Consider the following 19,432-nt stretch of genomic DNA (forward strand, 5'->3'; position numbering starts at 1 on the left):
TCACAGAAACGGTTTGCCCAAAGACCTTTTCCTCTGGTCAGCACAGGGTGTCCCACAGGAATCCAACCACAACAGAATAGATAGCCTCTTCCAACTCTATAGACTGCAACAGCAGAAACTTGAAAATGGCTCCAACATGGAGGCTCAGGGAAAGAGCAGAAACGCTGCTCTGGGCTCAGGGTTTGGCAGTCTGGGGTTCTCATATACTTATACCTGAAATTTCAAGGCAGTTTTCATCCTCTACTCGACATGCTTCTGTCAAAGTGAGAAATAAGCAACCAATGGGATTGAGGGGGTGCCCCACCCAGCTCTCCAGATTTGTGATGGTGGTTGCTCCTCTCTGCAGCAGTTCTGGAGTAGACAAATAGAATAAGGGGAGTGGGGGAAAATCCCACAGTAATTACTTATGATCCTTCCTTTCTGCCATAAGAGGCATAATTTCTGGTTCCATCTTCCAAGGCACAAAGTTTCACAAGCCTGGCAGAGGACAGTCAAGACTCCTCTGCACGCACCTCCCTTTCCATTTGCTGTGTTGGTACCATGTTCTTCCATTGTGACAAGACTGAGCTTACTATTAGGCAAGGTGAACTGGTCACTGTCCTGGCTCACAACCTCAGACAAAAGATTTTGACTCTCGGCTTGGGAAATCCCCAAAGGCTTTATTGGTAAAGTCAGCACAGAGTTTCAGCATCAGCTGCAAGGGCATGATAAGCAGAATTCTAGGATGAGCAAAGCCGTTGTCCCATAACGTGACACACCCGTCCTATGGGGAGCTGTTGGATCTGTTCATCCTTGATAGAATCCTACCCTCCCTCCCTCTCTCCCTTTCTCAGCTGGCTCTGCCAATTCACCAGCTGCCTCTTCAGCTATCCAGGGATAGGTGCTCTCAGGAGATGGAATGAGTCTAAAATGTTGGAGGAGGGGTTGGGGGGCTGTTGTTGTTTTACTGTTTGGAAAAGCTCTAGGCAGCTCCTGCTGGGCCCTACAATGCTCATAAAAGCACCTAACTATCCTTCAAGACAGCCAGCCTAAACCCACAACAACAGGCCAACTCATACCTTTCTTTTGATGCTTGTATATCTCCAGCTGCCTCTGCTGTTGCAACCTCAGGGTGTTGATTATAGCCACCGTTAGGCGGAGTGCTTCCTTAGGGTATCCATGGGAACGAAGGGCATCGACACGGGCACAGGCTGTGGGAACATGTTCTGTGGCATAATACAAACAGTGTGTGCAATTAAGCCCGCAATATAGGCAAATGGTATTGTCTATGTAAGCAAATCAACTCTATGATCAAGAGCTTGGGATTCAATTTCTGTATCTAAATTCTCTATTTTGTTGCCTTGTTTTTTATTAGAACCAAACCATGTGTGCATAAATATTACATGGGGTTGTTGTTTTACATAGAGGTATTTCCAAATATACAGTCCTGCACCTGTAATCTGAAGTGGCAAAGACCCAGGTGGGCTGTCCTATGTTATTCTGATTATACAGTTCAGCTCCTAATCCTGCCAGCCCACTGTTGCTCCTGCCAGAAACAATAAAGGACCCACCTCTTACTTTCCAATGCAACCAAGTCCTACACCACCTATCAAGTTAAGGGGAGGGCTCAGTGGAAGAGAAGAACATCCTTTCCATGCAAAAGGCCCCAGGTTCAATCCCTGCTAGTCCTGGGAGAGATCCCCATGTGAAACCCTGGAGAGCTGGTGCCAGTCAGTATCAACAAAGCAAAGCTGGATGGACCAGGGGTCTGACTTGGTATACAGCAGCTGCCTATATTCCATCAAGTTAAACTAGTCTTTGTGCAATGGCCAGACCCTTTGAAGATGATGGCTGATCCCAAACAGGCAGAAATAGCACGTGGTGCATGTTGTTCCTAGACCTCCAACTGCAGGTGAGGAATTGCATGTTAAGATGTCTCCTCATAGGAAAGACCTGTGTTTTATATGGAAAGCTGCCAAGTAAGGATAAGGTTTTCAGCCTGGCCTTCTCCCTGGCATGCTGGATTTCCATTGGAACAGAGGCATCTGCATTTGCTTTGTATAACTGATGCTGAAAATGTTCCCTGCATCCAGCTCCATCCTAAAAAAGGCCACACTTAGCTGTTCCACCCCTCACCCCTCTCAACTCTCCTTGCCTAGGAAAGACTTGCATTTCATCCTGCAACTTGGGTTCAGCTCCCTGAATCCCTCACTGGAAGCACTTCTCCACCGAGTGTGCATTTTGCGTCATTCCTGAGGATCTCAATTACTCGGAAACAGCTTGCCCCTGTGAGCAATACCATTGTGTGGCACAGAAATTCATCTGTTCCTGCTGGTTGATCTCCACCTGAAGTCACAGTTGCTGTGGAGAGGATTGCGACTCTGAGGGAGAGGTTGTAAGGGGGAACAGACAACATGCACGGGGGTGGGGGTGGGGAAGCAACAAAGGGCCCGCTCCTCTGCAAATGTCTCTGCCATGGGGAAACGTAGAAGCCAAAGCCAGAGGAGCATGACTTCCTCTAAAGGAAGCATTTTCTACAAGGTCTCCAAAGGCCTTTAGAATGCAGCTATATTCCCTCCTCCAAATCTCCTGCTATTAAAGGCTACAGGATGAGCAGAAGGCTTGAGGCACAAACATTTCAATAAGAATCTCTAGTGATCATGCATCATATAAAGCACGGCATCATTCAAATGCTGCTGGCAAATCAAAAGCAATTCCATGGTGCTGCTGATGTCCTCTAGGAGGAGCTCCAAAAAAACCAAAAAAGTGGGAAGACAAGACAACAATATTTCAGAATCACAAAGTGTGGGATTAATTCCTTTGGTAAGTCAGACATCTCACAAGCTAGGGAGGAATTTATGTAAACCACTGAGGGTTGAGGAGCAGAATAAAGCAAAGTTTCATCCATAACTTTTTGTGGCTCCAGACGATTGTTCCACATGATTCAAATGGTACCACTCAGAATCCCATGCATTGCTATGGCTGCCAGGCTGTAGTACTTGAATTGTGCCCAGGCACATCTGCTGCAAGGAACGAGACAGGTGCACCCCTCAGCTTCACTGGCACCCCTTGAGATATTGCCACCCCAAGCAATCACTTGGGTCGCTGGTGCAGTTGGTTCAGCTCTGGTGGGGTGCTAGAGAGTCCCTGAACTTCAGTACTCTGAACAGCATAGCAAATGTTGCTCTTGATGGTGTAGCCTGAGTACTCAGCTATAGAAGCAGAGGCTCTGGGAGAAACTGCAAAATATATACCGTGTTTCTCCTAAAATAAGACACCGTCTTATAATTTTTTTCCTCAACAGAACACAGTATGGCTTATTTTCAGGGGATGTCTTATTTTAACCACGTCGCATCAGTACACTGCATAGCCACGCCTCTCCAGGCTGTTTTAATGGGAGGTGCCGCATCACTATGGCTTATTTTCGGGGTATGGCTTATTTTTGGGGAACGGCTTATATTTCGCAAATGCGTAGAAATCCTGCTATGGCTTATTTTATGGCTATGTCTTATTTTAGGAGAAACACGGTATATACACATACACGCACACGTGTGTGTCACGCTATCTTCTTCCTGTATAGCTGCTACCGCAGCTTAATGTTTGAACCACAGATGTGGAGTCTCCTGTTTAGTGTCAGGCAGATAACCGTCTTTGTTGGCATTACAGCCTTGGACAAACTTCTCCAAGACACTGTTGCCTTAAGCTACTGTGTAGCATAAGGCTCTTCCCATCCTGAAGAGAAAGTTTCAAGAAGGGAAGGAATTCAGTGTTGTGCTATATGACCATTCCATCAGGGTGAATATTTCTGCTTGCCAGATGGAAATATCTCCCCTCTCTTTCCCCCATGTTCTGTTTGAGGGGTTAGAATCATAGAGTTGGAAGAGACCACAAGGGCCATCCAGTCCAACCCCTGCCAAGCAGGAAACACCATCAAAGCATTCCTGACAGATGGCTGTCAAGCCTCCACTTAAAGACCTCCAAAGAAGGAGACTCCACCACACTCCTTGGCAGCAAATTCCACTGTCGAACAGCTCTTACTGTCAGGAAGTTCTTCTTAATGTTTAGGTGGAATCTTCTTTCTTGTAGTTTGAATCCATTGCCCCGTGTCCGCTTCTCTGGAGCAGCAGAAAACAACCTTTCTCCCTCCTTCTATATGACATCCTTTTATATATTTGAACATGGCTATCATATCACCCATTAACCTTCTCTTCTCTTCTTCCAACCCCAACCACAAGCCAATTTAAGAGGTGCAGGGAAGGAGAGGGAGGAAACCCTGTTGCAATTGCGGGACTCATTACACTGGCTCCTGCTAACAACTGCTTAGTTTAATCTGTCCCTTGGTATCCCAAGAAAAGGACCAGAGGCCAGGTAAGATGTCTTTGAGGCCAGGCACTAGCTTTCTGTTAAGGGACCCAAGTCTGCATAGGAAATGACTGGATGTCATAGGTTCTCAGGTTCCGCAAGGTAAGTAGATGATGTGTTCTTCCCTAAAGTGACCACAAATGTGTACTTTTCTTATTTTACCAGAGTAGGATTCCAAATTTAATTTTCCAGTCATCTCTTGAGCAAACACAATATTCTTCCTTCAGCATACCATAATCCCCAGAGTAGTATGCTACCAGGCAAGAACATAATGGCTGCTACCAAGAAGAGTAACAACTTACCCAGCCACAAAGGCTGTCCTTGTGAGTTGAAGAGGAGGCCCTCACCCTCCCTTTGATAAGAGGGAGAGATGTAGAAGTCGCTGCTGATTATCCGCTGGAGGTGGCTATCCTGCCAGTGCAGGTCACAACCTTCGATGGCACGAGTGAACACTGTGCGTCTTGACCTTGCTAAAGAGTCTACAAGGAAAAGAGCATACAGAGTAGCCAAGTGTGTTGAATGGACTTGGTTAGTGTTTGCCACCATGGGTCTGACCACTGAGGTGCGTGGCCATCACCACAACAAACCACAACCACAATAGCAGAATTTCCTGTCACCATGTTTTTTTAAAAAATTAAACCATATCCAAACAAAGTAATTGACTAGAGATTTGCTACCACGCATATCTAATATATTCCTCCTGCTTGCAGCAGGACTGCTGCAAAGACTTGAAAATCCCAGATTGTACCACTGCTATAAATTAATTAGGGCAAATCAGCATGCATTCATCTAAATAGCTGTCCAATTTAGAGATAGATTTGAGGCCAAAGGGTGAGGAGGGCTGATAGTTAAGGAGCTTTGGGTTTTTATCCAAACTGTGGGTGTTTTGCAGTTTAACGGGAGGAGGCTTCCAATAACTAATTATGCTTAGAATGCTAAATGCCCTACAAACAAAACAGATGCAGTTTCCTCTCTCCACAAGGGTTGCAATGGACTCTTCACAATGCCAAAGTACACCACTGATGCTTGTGCAGACTTCACCCTAAAGTTCCAGCTATATGAATGGGCTTCGTCACAATGAAATGCAGCACAGGGGATATTGAGGACACTGAAAGGATTCACTGAACTTTAACTTCTTCTTTTTAAATGTATTGGTTCTTGTTTGTAGTAGTAGTATGCAAAACAACCAATCCCAGTACCAGCAGTACCAATCCCAGTACCAGCAGTACCAGCCCTCCCATGGATAAACCATTCCTCCCATGACCCAAACCCAGCAAGCAATGGATAAGAGAAGGATAGCAAGAGAATGGATGGGGTGGGGAAAGCATGAGCCACCAGAGATACCTAGAAATAGAATGGGAAAAGTCACTATTCCAAAAGCTCTAAGAATTCAAACCAGGCAACATTGCATTTCAGCAGTTTCCCCCTCAATGATCTATTTTAAACAGAACACATATGAAGTGTGTAGGGTGGAAGAAGCCCTACTGACAGGGCTGCATGTCTCCACCCTGGTACTTCCACAAAGGAGTCTACCAACTGGCATGCAGAGGCAACAATAGGGATAATCTCTCACCTGAGCAAGCTTTTATATTTGTGCACAGCCAGGGTCTTTCCAGTTGTTGTTTTTTGTTTTGTTCAACAGCTTGTTATAACACTGGGATTCCCCAGTGTGAAAAACATTACATAGCAGAAGATAAGACACTCTCACCCCGCAACTTACTTTGCCTGTGACTGGAGCTCTGAGTAAGTGCACTAGTGATGTTGGGAAGTTCATTGCCGTAATTCCCATCCTCCAGCGGGCAGACATCCATATCTCCCCACTTCCGCAGCTGTCGCAGCCAGCATCCCTTCTCTTCTAGTGTGCAGTGTGGATTTAACACCACACAACACCCACAAGGCCCCTGTATGAATGAACCAGGTGCAGAAATGCAGAGGAGTTATTCACTGCTATCTTGTGTAACCATGCAGCAAGGTTACCCCCACCCCATGCAATGTTTCCCCACCTGGGGAATTTTTAAAGAAACATCCACATCTTGCTTCAGGGAAATGCACCGCACATTGGGAGGAAGGATTTATAAAAGCAAATAAATCGCTAAAGTCAACATTTTTTTCCATACAGAAAACTCCACTGTATTCTTGAGAGATGGAAATTGGGAGACAATAATTGCATATGCACCTGAGATTATTTCGATCTGCCAGGACAAAATTCCTGTTTGAACTGCACCATCAAAGACTGTTTTAAATACTGCAGCAAGCCCAAGAGTCAGAAGTTCCAAATGATAACCTGATTTTTACCCAGTAAACGTTTGCTCCACTTTAGAAAAGCAGTATCACAATGGCATTACATCTGCCATTGTTCTCCAGCCTATTTTGCATTGAAGAGGTTTTTGATGTTAATTTCTGAAAACTACTCCCCCAAACTTGAAGTTTTCACAGCGCCCTGCTGGCCATAATACTCCTTATTGTGATCTTGGCATAGCTGTCAACAAAGCAGTGATCAGAATGCATAGAAGAGGCAAGGAAGAGATAGTTAATTTTTTGGACTACAACTCTCATCATCCCGTACCAGGAGCTGATGGGAGCTATAGTCCAGCAACATCTGGAGAGCCACAGACTAGCCACAGCTGCCCTAAAGCAACATACAATGCCTCTTGGTTAATAATAATAGAAAGTTTTGTGGCACTTTAAAGACTAACAAATTTATTATGGCATATGTTTTTGTGGACTGCAGTCTACTTCATTGATGCTTTTATTCTTAGTTACATGCAAAGGGCAAGATAATTTCAACCATACCATACTAACAAATAGTGTCACGCTTTTGGTCCTGTGGTACAGAACCTTATTCCAGCCAAGGAAGAGAATTCAGGCTTCAGTGAAAGCTCTATAGCAGGAAAGCTGTTTATGCTAGTCCTAAAGTGTGTGTGCGCACAGCGCGCGTGCACACACACACACATGCACACACAGTTATATGTTTGATTGGGCCAATTTCATGGCCTGCAGGAGTTCTATGTAACTCAAAAACCTGCATACATTTCCACCAAGAGAACATGCTGTAAGGAAAAGGTATCATTATATCCAGAGCTAATCTTGAGCTTTGCACAACTCCAACTAAGCAGGCTGCTCTCCTCTCACAACTGGCACTGACTTGGACTCTTCCTGCTGGCTTGGGAAATTACCAATTCCACTCGCAGCCAGAGACTGCAGCAGGCCTGCATAATATATGACCCACTAAGCAGCACAGAGCCCACCAGCTATGTGTGGGCAACCAGGGGCTCTGTAAACCTCTTGCACTTGCCTGTTTGCTAAAACAGGGACTCTGCCAAGCACCTGGTGGGCTTCCATACACCGCTGGTGGGCTCTGTTCAGATCTGGCAGGTTGCAGGTTTGGGCTATAGGGCAGCAAAAGCCATCCATGTCTGCCCATTCTGTTTTGTTCATCTTGCCCTCACCCCACTTGAGAGTCTGTTAATCTCCTTCTCCGGCCTTCTTTTAAGCGGCTCAGACTTTTCCACAAATCTCTGGAGAACGAGAACTTTTTTCTGCCTCCAGAGCATTCTGAACAGCAGCGGTATGGAACTGTTTGGGGGCAGTTCCTGGCATTTCCTTTTGGGGCCCAACCACAAATGCAGGGCAGCCATCCTTGAACTTCTAAGAGTCTCTTTCCCTTTCCTCATACAGGGTAAAAGAGTGCAGCTCTATAGATCTGGCTTTTGAAGTCTCCCAGCTGGCAAGTCCTCCCATGGAGTTCAATGGCCTGCAGCAGGGCTGTTTCCCCAATGCTGCCAATTTAAATAGTCAGTTCTTTTGATAAAGGGCTGGGAGAGTGCCACGATGCTCAGCATAAAGTAATTCACAGAGCTGGCTCCTGGGTGGCAGGTTTTTAAACTCTCCTTTGGGTTTATACAAAACAGCTGATCGAAACCTCAGGCTGCTGGAAGTGAATGACAGGGGATAGACCACTCTCTAATTGCCCTGTTCTGAAATCTGATACTAGTTACTGTGTTGGGGGAGGGTAATAAGCTACACAGAATGTGTGTCATCAACATATGACTTAACACAGAACACTGGTCAGAGCCCAGTAGTATCGCGGTACTTCCTTGAAGTAATAAAGCACAAATCATTTCTGCACAATATGTTTCTTGGACAATAAATGTATAATTTGTTATTCATTCATATCAATGTTGTACATCTCTCTTGTGAATGCTGAAACGGCAGCAGTGCTACCTGGAAATTGCATGCTTCCTCAAGATACCAATAGTGACTTACAGAATCAACAAAAAAAAGTTTGTCAACTTGTGTGGTAACAGCAGAAACCTACACTGGCACTGTTTAGAATGTCTCTATTTCAGCAAATATCCAACTTCAACTTACAAACATTGATATTTTTATATAGACAGAAATACAGGTATGATGTTAATTATAAACCATCATAGCTATCCAGTGTGAACAAGGCTGGCTGGGCTTATGCCTTTTCTCTAGTTGTTGTGTCCACATCAATTTCAATATCTATTTAGCTCTCATAAGTGATTTGTTGCATGAATGTGCACTTTTGCAGCAGGGGACACGATGAGAAAAGAAAGACAGAACTTTATTCAGATTTGGAATGACAGAATCCAGGAGTTGGAGTGCAGAATTTGTGTCTATGCATAGATGGCAAACTTGCATGTGAGAACTGTGTAGGAATTTGGTTAGCTAACTGACAAGCTACACATGACCCTAAGATCTGCAAGAATTATTTGATGCCCACAAACAGATCATAGTTAAGGAGAACAAACCTTAACCATGATTCCAGGTTTCCTTGGCTTAGCTGCTGCACTGTTCTGGAAAGACTAGAGAGGAACAAAGCAGGTATGAGTTCCTCTCCACGAACAAGCATCTTTTCACAGTCCTGGTAAGTCATAGCTTAGTCTACCATGACATGTAAATGAAACCACTATCACACAAGTTTGATATGCAGGAACTGCCACTGAAGTGAGGCTTAGAGTGCTTTGCTACCAGCAGCAAGCAAAGAAGGAAGCAGATCAGATTACACTTGCCCATGTTTGGTTTCTGAAAAGTGTGCAAGTAATAACAAGACATCCCTGACCTGAACTCCTGAATCTGGCGTAAGTTCAATCTTCAATAGTATCCTACCTCTTGGACAATACCAATGCAAAGTAAGCTACCAGGTGTCCACCTTATGTTACCTTTGATAGAGAGCAAGATGGATATGCTTTGAAGGAAATGGAATGAGAACCAGTACCGGTATATTCTGTGCTAGATGTGAAACAGTCTTTCTAGCGCAAGCCCTGACTGCTGCTGAGACCATTATTTCAGAGCCTAAGAGTGAGGAAAAACTGACAACCTGTATGGATGCTGTGCTTTGCATGTTCTGCAGCAACTCAGTCTGCAAACTAAGCCTATTCTGCAATCTGTGGTAGCCTACGATACTTGGCCTGTCTCTAGGTCTGCAGTCTTCAACTGCCCTGCCCTCACCTAGCCTCTGTATGCATGCTGAACACCTGATTATTTGGTTTAGGGGACTAAGCTTCATTGATCAATTTTAAAGAAATTTTTTAGCTGGTTCTCAAATGAATGATAAAGATCCACCCTTTCCAAAACCAGGTAGATTTTAGCTAAAGTATGTTTCTCTCTTCAAACTAGAACTCATGGAGTATGACTAATGTTATCAATGCTTGCTTGAGTTTGAGCCATTTTTAAGGCTATCACATTCATGTAAGAGCTACCAAAAGGACATCTTAATGTGGTGTGTTTAAATGCTCCATGTCTTGTGCACCACCCAACTGTGCAGGCAGAACATCCGCGCTGGCATATCCTTGGAGATGTCAGTGCTGGTGTGCATGGGCACTCTATCTTTTTTTAAAAAAAATACATGGGCACTCTATCTAATCTGAAAATGTTATACCTTGCCTTTCAGACTACTTTCCAAGACTGGATGATATGCATGGTGTAAGCAGTATTTAAAATGTTACAGCTTCACAGAAAGCACCATGGAAAAGGACACAGCAGTGTTCACATGGGAGTGGTTAAGACTAAAATTAGCCCAAGTGGTACATATACTAAAAACCCTGGTAATCAGTACTGCTATTTATGTCACTGCACAACTGGCTTTTCCATATCACATTGAAAAGGTGCATATATTAAAATTGCCCATATCATCTTGAACACATGAACTTGCCTTCCAGTGCTGGTTTATCTATCAGTAATGTCCAATCCACCCAGAATAATTCCTTGTGTCCTTTTTTAACCTGGAGAGGGATCCTGGGATCTTATGAATACAAAGCACATTCTCTATTGAGCTACAGCCCCACTTAAAAAAATTAAATAGACACAATCCATTTTAAATGGACACAATTCCAGAAGACTGTCTCACCGTAAACCCTTTAGCTGCACTTTATAAAAAAAGCTGCTCCTTCCACTCAAAATAGTATACTGTTACCAATGTATTTATTTATCAAATACATTTCGATGAAATCTCATAACAAAAATTCTTAGCACAACCTTCTTCTCTCTTTCAAAATCTTTCTCACATAGGCATAAGTATACTCAACTATCGTCTATCCTTCAGATCTTTTTTAAAAAATAATTTTTATCAGAATGATAGTAGATTAAGAAAAGGAAAACTTTACAATTTTTCTCTTAAGACCACAGTTTTCCATGGCCAGGATTTCACAGAAGCCCATAAGGAGTTCCATACGGATATTATTTGTAATGGCAGAGAAAGGACTTGTCCATGCATAGAGTAGCAGCTTAGGACCCCCCCCCCCCCCCCGCCGCCCCAGGCCTCACTGGTGCTGACACAAACTGAGAATGTGCCTAGAAACACACTCCCAAGTCCCTCCGCAATGTGCAGATGTTTCTGAGGACAGGAATCTTGAACACCACCATCATAAGGAGAGGCTATAGGTGACCACAGTGCCACTGACTGAACTGAAACCAAAACCCAAAGTCCATATGTAATAATGCCAAACCATAATCTGGCGCTACAAGAACAAGCCTCGGGCTCACACATTCCCTCCTCTTCCTCTATTGACTTGAGTCCAAACAAATGACAAATTATAGTTTATGGAAAACCAGGAAGTGTGGGAGGTAATTGGAGCTTGTGGAGCCTGAGGCTTGTTTGTTTTGTGTTTCATCTGAACTAAGCCTATTTCCCCCTCATTTTATTCTCTCTACCCCACCCCCCTGCAAACCTAGCCCAATCCCCAACTGTAAACAAAGGAAATACATAAACCGTCTCCAGAGAGATTAAGGTCAAGCTGTAGTCCAACTGTTTTCAATCTACTTCTCACAATTAGGATCTAATCTCCAATAGTGCACTGCACCAATTAAAGCTCCAAAGATTCTCAAGCAATGGCAATATTAGCTTTGCTCTTGCGTTTCAACTGGCAGAATAATCTGCACACACCATTGTGCTTTAAAGAAATGTCCGACAGTTACTGGAAATAAAAGCCCTCCTTTCCATGAACCATGGATCTGAATACAGTACCAGTTGCTTAAGAGCAAGATGCAGAGAGGGCTATTGAGCTCATGTCTCACTTTTGGGCTTCCCAGGCTAGCTGAACCTTTGTTGATGCTGTTATGCTTAACATAGATCTCAGTTCACATTGCAAACTAGATAGAGGTTTTTAAGTCAAATAATTCAGCCTGAGCTTGAAAGAATGTAGTTCAGGACAGCCAGCTTTCTTCTTCCTGCAAAGATCAGTAAGGCCTTTCTGGAATATAAAAGAAGGCTTTCTAACTTGGTGTCCCCCACCCCAACCTATAAAGGAAAAGGTTGAGATGCCTTACTGAGGGGCAGTGGACCAGTATTGTTTGCAGCCTTCAAAAGGGAGATGTATTCTTTGGCTCTGGATAGAAGGAATGCATAATTTTCATAAGGTACATAAGAGGCAGCAAAGGTTTAAGGAGCAGGGTTGGGGCAGCCTTGCTACACAAAGCATGATTTGGAATTACCATATTTTTCGCTTCATAAGACGCACTTTTTTCCTCCTAAAAAGTAAGGGGAAATATCTGTGCGTCTTATGGAGCGAATGGTGGTCCCTGGAGCTGAATTGCCCAGGGGCCAAAAGCAGATTGTGTTTTTTATTTTACAAAGAGAAAAGGGAGTGTTGAAAGGACCCGCTCAGCAGCTTATCAGCAAGAGATCGGGAGAGAGAGATAAGAGTCCCGGCTCCCTTTCAGCCCCGCCCTCCTTTGTTGAATGTGCTGCAGAGGGAGGTTGTTTGTTTCCCCAGGACATGTGACTGGCCGATTAGATTATCTGTCTGGAAACAGTAGAAATGGCTGCCTTTCTTTAAGATTTTTCAGAAATGTGAGTTAAACCCCATAAAAATGGGGCTTTTCCTCTTTGCTTTTCCCCCTTTGCAAAAAAAGCTGCAAAACCTTTAGCTGATCCTCAAAAAACAAACAAACAGGGTTTTCCCTTTGCAGAAAAAGCTGCAAAACCTTTAGCTGATCCTCAAAAAAAGGCCTTTTGCCTTTGCAAAAACAGCTGCAAAACTTTTAGCTGATCCTCAAAAAAGCCAGGGCTTTCCCTTTGCAAAAAAGCTGCAAAACTTTTAGCTGATCCTAAAAAAAAACAACCCAAAAAACAACAGCAGGGCTTTTAGAGGAGGAAAACCAGAAAAAAATTTTTTTTCTTGTTTCCTCCTCTACAAATGAGGTGCGCCCTATGGTCCAGTGCGTCCTATGGAGCGAAAAATACGGTACATGAATGAGCCTCTGGCTCACACATTCCATCCTCTCTTGATGGTGCTTGCTTCTCTCTTTATGTTTAAATGGTTGGGCAAGCACACACACACACACATACACACACACACACACACACACACACACACCACAGCAATGTCATAGTGGGGGGAGCACTCAGCCTCCAAATAAGGAGAAGCAGCCTATGTTGTTTGTCACCTAGCTGATGTTGTGAGCATGATTTAATATGTACCTGCAACAGTCTTGGGACCATGCTCCACACAGCCCAAACAGACATGGCAGCTGGGGTGGGGGGCTGAGGATAGGAATTTTCTGGCTTGTCCAAAAGAAGGGAGAATGACAATCTGCAAACCATCTCTAAAAGGTAGCAATGCATACTTTAAACCAGAAGTGCAAAGAATAGTTTCTTCAATCCTTATTATGCCTTTCCATACAGATAACCTGCTTTGGGCTGACAGGTTTGCAGTGCCACTTATGAAGTGTTGCTTCCACAGGATTTTGCTGGATCTGGCACAAACCTTGAAAAACAGGCTTCCTCTCACGAATGCAAAGAAAACCCTGAAAACATGTAGGCAGTATATGCTAAATGCTTAGAAACAATTGTGAAAGGCGAGTCTGGACTTCAGAGCTCTCTTTGGGGGTCAGTGGGCACATATTTCCTTGCTCCAGGGCTCTCAGTCCTCCTTTCCCTTGTCACTCTGTGTCCCCCTCTCTTACTGCTATCCCAGCCAAGATTATACATGAAAATATACACATTTATACTGACGAGTTGCATTGAGTATTCCGATATACAGAACTGCACTCCTGGTCTCTCTCTCTTTCTCTCTGTTAAAGATCAAACACAGTGCTGGGTTCAGCCTGGCAACAATATTCCTCTCATCACCTCTAACAGTACAATCTCGGCTGTACTTCAGGCCTGGGCTGCAGCACTATTTTCATTTCAAATCTGGATCAAACACTACTCAATTTGGCCGATAGAAACAGCAGGCTTCTTGGCTTGCAGGATAAATACTAGCTGCCCTGAAATATATAGCAGTTGCATTTGGACATCATAATAAACACGGTTTATTTGATCAACTTTATTATAACAGGACCAATCCACAATTCGGGTTCACACACTCCCCATTACTAGCAGTCATGAAGAGCTTGGAAGCTTCACTTTTGTTTCAGATTAACCACAACTTGTCATTTTGTCCCAAACTGACAAATTGTGGTTAATGCTAACCATGGTTTGTTTGAGACAAGCCCACTTCAAAGCATTGGTTAAACTGCAGTTAGTGAAAAATGGAAGCTGAAGCTTCCAATCTCTTTCTTGCAGCCCGGCCAGATGGGGGGAGGGCGAGGGGAAAGAGTGCTAAAGGCTCACTGCAGCTCTTTCTCATCAAGATAAACCATGGTTTATTGTGACATCCAAACTCAACCACCATCTCCCAAATAAAAGGCTATGGCAGATTGTCTTGGAAAATAAATCTCTTCCCCAGTTTTCAGCCACAAGCAAAGTTCAAAGAGGCTGTTTGCATGGCAGCCTACAGGCCTCTATTACGCTAACTGACAGTGGCAGGCACTTGCCCTGGCTGCTAAAAGGCAAAGATGTGGCCTGCAGGCAAGCTAGCTTTCTATGCATTACTCATTTCCTATGCAGATAAAGAACAGGAGGGCAAAAGTTTCTCCAAACTCAGATATTAAATTGCAAGACAAGCCTGTGAAAAGGGGACGGGGACAACCATATCTTGGGGAGGCACCATAGCTCAGTTTTAGAGCATATGCTTTGCATAAAAAGCTCCCACATTCAATTGCTGGTATTTCCAATTAAATTAGAATCTGGCAGATGATGAGAAAAAGGCTTCTGTCGGAGACCCTGAATAGCTGCAGAGAATACGAAGCTAGTTGGACAAATAATCTGACCTGGTATCAGGAAGTTTCCTGTGTCGCTAAATCTGAAGGGAAAAGTTTACTTCTTCAATCAACTTCCCCTCAAAATAATTCTCTGTCTCATGTACACAGTTGCCTATGGAATGCTCATGCCTACCTCTGTACAGTGTCTAGCTGCCTCCAGAAGCCACTTGCCCAGAGCAGACCAGCAAATGTCATGCAGCCCATCATGGCCTCTCTCTAATGGGACATGCAGAGAACGGAAACTCACCTAGCTCATCCCAAAGCTGTCGGCATTTGTCCGTCATGCCAGTTCCTTGCTGTCTCCAGAGAGCAAGCCGTGGATCTGCCATGAACTGTTCAGTTATTAGTGTAAGCATCCTGGCTCCATTGGAATCTCTCATGCGCAGCATTTCACGGACCTAAGGCAGCGGAGGAAAAGAGGTGTTATTTCAGTTACATGCAGAATGCATTTAGAGATGGGAACTATATTTTGTATGCCTGTGGAACTACATACTTCTATGGACCAACATGCTACCTTAAATAGTTGTGAAGACATATCACTAAGAAGCAAGCCTCATCTAATCTGAGTCTATTCAAGGGCAGCTGGACAATCCAAACTAGGAAATCTCTCCCTCGAGAATCAAGAGAGAGGCACAATCTGACTTACAGAGGAAATCTACCATTTATCGACTCCTAGGATGTTCCTGCTTTGAAAACTGGCCCATTTCTTTTGCCTCACCCTCATTCCCCACTTAGCTACCTGCGAGAGGAAAGTAGACGGAGCAGTTTCAGCTCCATGGTCTCATTTCTAAGGGTGGCTTTGCTTCATTCTCTACATTGCAATGGTTAAACAGGAAGTATGAGAAGCAGTGTGGAAGACCTGCATAGTGGGAGAGTTTGGATAATCATCTCTTGGTTTAATAAGCCAAGATATGGATGAGGCATTCCCTCCAAAGCATGAGTAAACAAACCAGGAAGTTTCCCATTCAATATAGTTTTGCATTTCATCTAACAAGGAAAACTACAGTCAACACCTTTCGAACAAGCCAAGATATTAAGCCGACTTCACTGGGAAAGAAAATCCCCAAAAACTTGAATGAACAAATCTAAGTTCAGTTTCAAGTATTGTTCCTGATTCAGCAACATGGTGCAATACAGAAAAAAGAATGGGCTCTAGTTGAAGGAAGGAGATTTAAATGGATAAAACCTAGCAAAGGCACCATGCTAGATGGAGAAGAGGAACCTCAGGAAGTGGAGGGCTTTCCTTGCCACCACAGCACTGGGCTGGCAGGAGCTCCTCATACCCCAGTGTTTCAATGGGAGGGGAAACTGCTCTCTCTGCTCTTTGGAGTTTGCTCTCTGAAAACTGTTTTTTTGAAGAGCACATATAGTGCTTTTCTCTTCATAGCACCTCAGGGACTGCAATGGAGAGGACCACTCCCAACTTCTCTGCTGCTTGGCAGGGATGGGCTATGTCTGCTGGGATGGGCTATGTCTGTCAGACCCATACACCAATAGATAATTCCAGGACTACAGTGTCTCATCATCATCCATCTAAAAACGTACCAAAAAAAAGGACTGTTTTCTTTATACCAGCAACTAAGAGCTCTGTCAACCCAGTTTTCTAGAACAACAGAAAAGGTATGTGTATGTAATGTATGTGTACTACACATTCATCAACTCAAAATGACCTGAATATCATACATGATATAATGCACTTGTGATATCAGTGTTTGGCAATGGCAGGGATATCTAAGCCAGGGATAAGTTTGGTATGTCATGGTGTGGTGAAGCTATCAACACCCTTAGTTACCATATTAGTTAGTGGCTACATTTGGACTTCCGGCGGCGACGCAATGGCGGAGCGGTCGTGGGTTGCCTCGGCTGCGAGGCGACCCAGCCCGTCCCGGGGGTTGGAGCCCCGCTACCGCTAAGCGGGGCTCCGATAGGGTGCGGGAAGAGCGTCCCGCACCCTGGGCTCCCCGGCTATGCCCACTATGGCTCCGAACCCTTCCCTCGCTCCCCCTGTAAAGGGGGAGTGGGGGTGAAGGGAAAACGGAGCCGGGCTTCAGGGGACAAGCCCCAACCGGGACGCGAAGCGGCGGTTGCCCCCGCGATGTGCGTTAACGTTCTACCTGTCAAAGTTGGAGTTTAAGAATCCCGGTGTCGTGAGTATTGGATGGGATCTGTTTTTGTGCTGTGTTGACGACCTGGGGGACATTTGGAAAGGGAGCCTGCCTCTTTCCCTTCGGGAGATAGAAAATAACCAGCTTAAGAGACTGCTGTTACAGCGATGGCAACAAAGTATTTAAAATTGGATAAGTGAGACTTATGGTTTTCCCCTTTGGGGATTAAACTGGTGGACAGTATCTCTTTTTAAAAATTTTTGGTTCTTGCGCCCTGGATTCGGGGGAAAATGGCCGTGAAAGACTCTGACTGAATGGAAAGTTACTGGCAAGATGGAGAAGTCTGAGAACCGAAACTGCAATTTGACACCTATGCCCACTTCTGCCATGCTCGGCTTTGTTTTGACTTGGTTACGAACTGTGAAATGACCCATGAAGAAAGGACTATTTTATTGAGACTGGAACTGCTCAACCGAAAAATGGAGATATTGAACTGTCATATGTCAAAAAAGTTATATCCCACAGAGGAGACTGTACAGGAAATGGCTGCATTGGAGGAGAGCCTTGGCACAGAACTGAAGGGGCTGATTGAACAACAGGATGAAAAGGTATGGCTACTCCGGAGTAATGGATCGTCCCTTGGGGGTGGCAGACCCAGGACGGAGAAAATTGTTATAACTAACTCCCGAGGTGAGAGCTTGGGAGCGAAGGTGAGAACTTTATGTTCATATTTACAAATAAAAGAAGAATGTGATGATGAACCGGAGAGGCTGGGGGAAAAGGTGTGCACCCCGATGTTCTATGCAAGGACTACTTTGGACTTAGTCTGGATCTGTGGTTATGTAAAGAAAAAGGATACTTCGAGGAGCAGCTCTGGAGCAAGACGACCAAAGAAATGGACAGAAGGGGGATAGGGTGAATGATATTAAGGTATAAAGGAAAGAATGTATTATGGTAACCTGAAACCGGTGTGTCAAGACTTTGAGTTTTTAGAGAAAGAAAAGAGGTACTCTAAATTTTTGTTACTAACAGCAGTTATAGTGAATGAAGATATTTGTTATGATTTATTTTGAAAATAAGGGGATAAGAACCAGAATCTTGTGTGGAATTAATATTAAGTTATAACATGATTTGATCTATGTTAAGTTAAGAATGGGAAAATATTGTTTATTAAGAAACAAGATTTGTTAAAAAGAAGCTTTTGATTTTAATTTTTAGATATTTGGATTTTTTAAGATCAAGATGGTATAAGATGTTATTAAAGTAATATTTGGGATTGGAACCGAAGGTGAAAAGGCAGGGGAAGTCTGTACCAAGATTCGACCAAGAAATTTTTTTTTTACAGCAAAAGAAGAAGAATTATTGGTATTTGTGTATTTGTTTATTTCTAGTTGGGGGAGGGTTAATGTGGGTGTTATATTTGTATGTTGTTTGTTGTAAAACCAATAAATTCTTATAAAAAAAAAATAGTTAGTGGCTACATTTATTTATTTCATAGTATTAAAATAAGTTGATTTACCGGTATGTTCTTCTGGGTGGACCTTTCTAGTGACAAACTAGCAAGGGGCACTATGCTTCCTATAGTATGCAATCTAAACCACACCAATGCCTGTAAAGAGTAAAATAAGTGATCTGAAAAGCACCAGAAGTTGATTTCTGGAGCTCCTAAGGACAACAGCTGCAAAGTGAAGGAGCACTATGAAACCCACATGGGTGCAGAGCTTTTGGGGGAGGGAAGAAGAAAGCCATGCCTCACCTTAGCAAACATGGAATTGAGTTGCTTTCCAGAGCCATAGTACCCTCCTTGGGAGAGGAACAGCTTCACCTGCTCTCGAACCTGTTCCTCATCCAAATGCCAGCAATTCTCATCATCGATACTTGCCCCTGCAGTGGGGTCTGGTGCACCTGTGGCAAGAGAAGCCCAGCTATTAAAAGAAACCATGTCCAGAGGCATCAGTCCATCCTGCCATGTGAATTTTTTATGAGGATACCTTCTATTGCATTCAAAACAAGAAATGAAAACCATTCTCTTATGCAAACCAATAACTGCAGTATTTCTGCAGTTAATTTTTGTTTTCACTAAAGAACAAGCAACACTGCAGTGTAGGGGCATTAGAGCCAAATAGGAAGCAGACACACCAGCTTATAATAAGTGACCCATAATGAAGGAATGATAAGACCAAACAATACCAGAGGATAAAATTTCAGTGCATTGCTGTCGTTATAGGTATGACACTTACAGTGCTGTTAATCATTTGTTCTTAAACCCAGTAACTCATGAAATGAGCTAGGATAACTGTGAGTGCTAGACCCTTCTGGGCTCCCAAGAGCTTTAAAACATACCACTTTGGGCTGAAGACCCACATCTGCCATGTAGT

The 19,432-nt window shown here is 43.8% G+C and overlaps 1 protein-coding gene across 1 annotated transcript in view; it reads right to left on the reverse strand.

The window, feature by feature from the left end:
* ZSWIM5 (zinc finger SWIM-type containing 5) overlaps positions 1-19,432 on the reverse strand; it is a 118,325-nt gene that overhangs the window by 7,734 nt on the left and 91,159 nt on the right. Inside the window, 7 exon segments of the mRNA XM_033152276.1 lie at positions 214-351; positions 1,059-1,205; positions 4,644-4,820; positions 6,062-6,227; positions 6,229-6,242; positions 15,197-15,347; positions 18,811-18,959. Of these exon segments, the coding sequence (XP_033008167.1) occupies positions 214-351; positions 1,059-1,205; positions 4,644-4,820; positions 6,062-6,227; positions 6,229-6,242; positions 15,197-15,347; positions 18,811-18,959 (942 nt within the window).

This window comes from Lacerta agilis, chromosome 6 (genome assembly GCF_009819535.1).
Source record: "Lacerta agilis isolate rLacAgi1 chromosome 6, rLacAgi1.pri, whole genome shotgun sequence".
In the NCBI taxonomy this organism is placed as follows: Eukaryota; Metazoa; Chordata; class Lepidosauria; order Squamata; family Lacertidae; genus Lacerta; species Lacerta agilis.